The 5,137-nt window shown below is 28.8% G+C and overlaps 1 protein-coding gene across 1 annotated transcript in view; it reads left to right on the top strand.

Annotated features, from left to right (window-relative positions):
• The window catches only part of Cfap47 (cilia and flagella associated protein 47), a 223,010-nt gene that overhangs the window by 171,434 nt on the left and 46,439 nt on the right, over positions 1 to 5,137 (top strand). Inside the window, exons 56-57 of the mRNA XM_031363967.1 lie at positions 304 to 415; positions 2,956 to 3,060. Of these exons, the coding sequence (XP_031219827.1) occupies positions 304 to 415; positions 2,956 to 3,060 (217 nt within the window). The remainder of the gene's footprint in view (positions 1 to 303; positions 416 to 2,955; positions 3,061 to 5,137) is intronic.

The following is a 5,137-nucleotide window of genomic DNA, read 5'->3' as shown; positions in this document are numbered from 1 at the left end:
TATATACAACACTAGATATGTGTGTCTATATTCCATAACATTAAGATCATTTGATTAATTTCTATAGATGGCATATGGGTAGCATTTTATAATTCCCTCTTTGAGGAACATTAATTTTAATTTGTATTGACATGTATTTATTATACAATCAAATCAGACATTGTTTCTCACAAACATATGCAAATATTGTGTAATAACATAGGTTTTTAAGGAGGATATAATTTAGTTAAAAGTGAAAGATTTTTATATCATTGATAAGTTTATAGACATCAGCAAATTTACTACTTTTGATTTTCTTTCCAGGAAGATCATTCAAACGCTTCCTTTATATAATCCTACAAATGAAACTTTAGAATTGAAAATAAGGAACAGTAATCCTGAAAATTTTGTCATGGAGCTTAACAGAAAATTACCAGTAAGTACATTCAGTACCATTAAACTGATCACACAACAGCATTTCTAATTCTACTTTTAGGATTCTAATGCAATATTCTCATTAGTATCATTAATAATAATTTAAATTTTGATATTTAAAAATTGATATTCTATTCTCTTTTATACTTGCTCATGAATTGTAATCTATTATTTAACAACCTCATTTTAATATAGTATTAGAATTATATACTTAAATTACGCTCAATACACTGGTTGTATTTTATATTTTTCAGCCATTTTATTAATCATATTTTATAATAGTCTCTGAGTAATATAATTTTATCTGAATAGTTATTGTAAATTTACAAAATCCTAAGGATAAGTGTTTTAAACCCTTTGTGAGTTTCTAGTCCTTCCCCAATCTACACTTTCAGATTTTAAGAAAGCTCGTGCTCATCTTCTTCATATGTCTGTGTCCCATTGTCTCATTCTGGGATCATGAAGAATATGATCAAGTTAATAAGCCTACATTATTTTTGGTTTTCCCTAAGTTATCAAAGAAGATAAGTTTTAACAAATACCCAGATTTCCAACCCACCAGACACCAATTATATGCAGTAAATTTCACCTGATATCCATTTCAAGTAAACTTCAACATGATAATTTTAAGACTGTATGCTTACATCTCTAGTCATAGCTACTCCGGCTACTCAAGAGTCTGACAATAGAGGCTAGGTAGAGTGAGCTGAGGAATGATAATACAGTCTAGGACAAATTGAAACTATTCCCAAAAAATACATAACAATAGTAGTTCCTTTTTATCAAAAACCTCTTCTGAAACTCCGCTAGCAGATATTTCTAAATAAAAGCTTTTACTCTTTGTAGTTTAAAGACTGTTGAACAAGTATACACTTGTGTATTTATACCTTAATGTTTGTCTCTTGGCGACAACTAGTTGCCAACTGAGATGTGGTGTATGAGGCTTGGACAGACAATAAGAGAATATAACACAAATTACACATTGGGCTTCATGAGCTTTTAAATAAGAGAACTTAAAGTGAGTGGGTAGTTAATGGAGCATATTATCAAAGTACTTTTTATATATGTATGAAATCATAAATAAATTAAAATATTCTGCATGAGAAGTTAAAATGTATATATTTATATATAATTATACTAATATATATAAAATAATTTGTACTGAATTTAACAATTAAGCAGTAGATCTAATCTAAAAATCACTGCTTGCTATACTTAAAGCTTATAAGAACACATTAATATTTAAAAATATATTAAAATTAACATGATTGAATATGTCACATGATGGCATAAATAAGTATAAAGCATATACAGTTCATTACATAGTTTGTCTATAAATTCCCAAAAGTAGATTTTATGCATTATATATATATGTGTGTGTGTGTGTGTGTGTATGTGTGTGTGTATGTGTGTGTACTTTTATAGAAGATGCCAATGCTTGTCCTCAAAGCATCAAAGACAATATATTGCATGTCATCTTATATTGTATAATTAAAAATATAGACATTTTATTCCTTTATCCATGGCTTTAGACTCCATTTTTATTTTACTATTTTATCAAGCACTATTAGGCATTAAACTTAAAAAGGCTAATATTAGCAATAACCCAAACATTATATAAGAGGCAATACTGTTCTTTATAAGCATAATTAATCAATTGATAATGGATACAATAACACATGAAAATCATAAAAATGTTCTATATTTCAAATTCCTGAATTATATTGTTTACAACTTTTATTTAACTAATATATTTTAAAGTTGTTTTTGTATTCCATGACTACTATTAGAGATTATTAAACACCAAATGCTATATTTTACAAGAATTGTTTGCTGCTATTAGATTGTAATTTTGCTTCATTGTGCTTGAAGTTCATTTTCATAATACCTTAGTGTAAAATGACTTTGTTAGGCACTGTGATGCTGCTATTCCATATCCATTGGTGCTACAAATTGTAGTATCCCAGTTGTAATACTTTATATATGATACTCAAGTTTCTGCACATTTTGATTTAATCATTAATTCCTTTTATTATCCCTAGTGAAAGAATTGAAACATTATTTTACACAACACCAACTAGGACCATGTATATAACAGGAGGAAGTGAAAAAATTATAAAACTTACACTCATGTTTATCAAGAGTTCATTTGTTTTGACATTGACAAAGTTATAAGTTAGGTTCCTATAGGAACATGACCTGTGCCATAGGATATTCAAAAGCTATAAGTTCCTAAATAAAGTACCTATTTACATAGTAAGTTTAAATACTCCTGAGATTAATCCTGACATCTTCATTCATAGTGAGTAAGTCTTGCATGGTCTTTATCTAGAGAAAGAATGTGGTCTGAGAACTACAACAAATAGTGTTCATCACATTCTGTATAATCAATATGTGTATAATGGTTATACAAAACAAATAATCTTTGTAACTCCTAACATTTATCATGCAAACACAAGCCATTCATAGACTTGGCACACAAATTTTCCACCTCAAAAACTTATTGATTTTTTGTTTTCTTCTCTTTCTGAATTCTCACAGTTGATCCTCCTACCACACACTACCACAGAGATATCTGTTTATTTTCATCCATCCGGACTTGGGAGACATGGTCATGAAACGTGCATTAACTTCTATTGCAATCAGGTATGATTAGTATGTTCTCAGATGAAGCTGATTTAATGGATTTCACAATAAGTACATACATAAGTACAGTTCATGCAACTAGTATCTTTTGCAAATAAACCACTTTCATTGTAAATCATTAATGAAATACTTTAAAATGCAGTAATATATAACTGATCTCTAAACAGCTAAATAAGTTATGTTGTAGTCTTTAAACCTAGAAATAGAGCAATACATTCTTTCTCAAGTGTGAGATAAAATTAAAAAGTACTCATTTTAACATTTCCTAAAACAGCTGAACAACTGATTGTGATTTCAATCAGACTGAAAGCTCACTGTCTACCTGCTTAAAATCTCCAGTTTTCAATGGTTAAATTTGAACCAATAATTTATCTCTTCACCTGCTAAGTCCAGACCTTTTAACTTTTCTAATCTTTCTCTCTAACTTTTGTGACTTTTTTGCCCTTTGTAATCCCCAAATGATTCACATAGTTTTTATTTAATTCATTACATTGACATCTTTTGCAAGTAAAAGCAGTTCATAAAATTTTAACTGAATGAGCTTTTGTATGAACAATACATATTATGTGTGCCCAAGTGTCTAAAGAACAAGTTTTAAAGTAAGCTTTATAATTTATTTTTGAAGGATAACTATTTGAAATAGCTCATAACCTTTGTGGAAAATTTCACATAAATTTTTCTTCCTTTCTGAATTTATTTGATAGTATCTACCTGAACCGGCATGTACAACTGAATGGATAATTAACTGAAAATGAGATAAGGGTAGTAGTAGTCAGATAACATTTAACTATTTCCAAAAAGGAGCCTGAACTGAAAGAAATGGATATGATTTATTAACCTTACATTTGCTTCTGGTTTACATTCATACAAACAACCTTAAATCCTAAAACTCCAACCTGCACTTTAGTTGGCAGAATCCCAAGATTCTAATATTAGCTTTAAATATCTTCAATTCATTATGCTACCTGAGCCTGTAAGAGAAGTTACATTGCTCCATCATAGAATAAGAGCAACAATTGTAAACAGAATATATGGTAATTAAACTTTTGTTTGGTTTTTGTTCTAAAACATATTTCTCAGTTTTCAAATGTTTTGTTTTGTTTTCTAATAGTGCTCTTCATTTATTTATTTCATACACAATTGTATAACTTATTTCTTTTAAAGATTAGATACCAAAACTTTCTTTTAAATATAGATTTAAAACTCTATAGCCTCTCCAATGTGAGGAGTCACTTGTGTGACTGATCTTAGCCATTCTGATGAGTGTAAAAATAAAATAGTTTTGACTTTAACAAAAAAAAAAAAAAAACAGTTTTGACTTGTATTTCCTTAATGGTGAAGGTTGTTGAGCATCTCTTTTAAGTATTAGCCATCTGAAATTGTTCTATTTAGATCTTTACTTTCTTTTTAATTGGATTGTTTGTTTTCTTGATATCCTTATCTTTTTTTAGTTTTTTATATATTTGGATATTAGCCCTATATAACATGAATAGTTGATAAAATAGTTTTCAATTCTGTAGGTCCAACATGGTCCATCATCAATGATGATGTAGTTTGCCATACAGAAGCATTTCAATTTCATGAGGTCCCATTCATTAGTTGTTGATATTAGTGTCTGTGTTAACAATGTTCTAGTTGTTGATATTAGTGTCTGTGTTAACAATGTTCTAGTTGCTGATATTAGTGTCTGTGTTAACAATGTTCTCTTTAGAAAGTCTTTTCTGTACCAAGGAGGTCAAAGCTATTCCCTAATTTCTCTTAGGTTCAGTGTATCTGTTTTTTTTTTTTTAATTTACACCTGTATGAGTTATTTAATGTTATTAAAGAGAATTTTGAAATCTAAAAGGGTTACTTTACTGTTTCAAATCATAGGCCTTTTGTTGATATGAGATTGAAGTGAAAAAATGTGTATCTGGTTGTAAGTAGAGGTTTTTGATACATTTGGAATTGAACAGGTGATAAGTATGTATCTATTTGAATTATTCTACATACAGCCATCTAATTTGACTAGCACCATTTGTTAAAGATGCTGTCTTTCCAATGTGTATTTCTTGCTTATTTATTAGAAGTTATTTGT

The sequence above is a fragment of the Mastomys coucha genome, chromosome X (genome assembly GCF_008632895.1).
Source record: "Mastomys coucha isolate ucsf_1 chromosome X, UCSF_Mcou_1, whole genome shotgun sequence".
NCBI lineage: Eukaryota > Metazoa > Chordata > Mammalia > Rodentia > Muridae > Mastomys > Mastomys coucha.
This window is presented reverse-complemented; position numbering and strand designations above follow the sequence as displayed.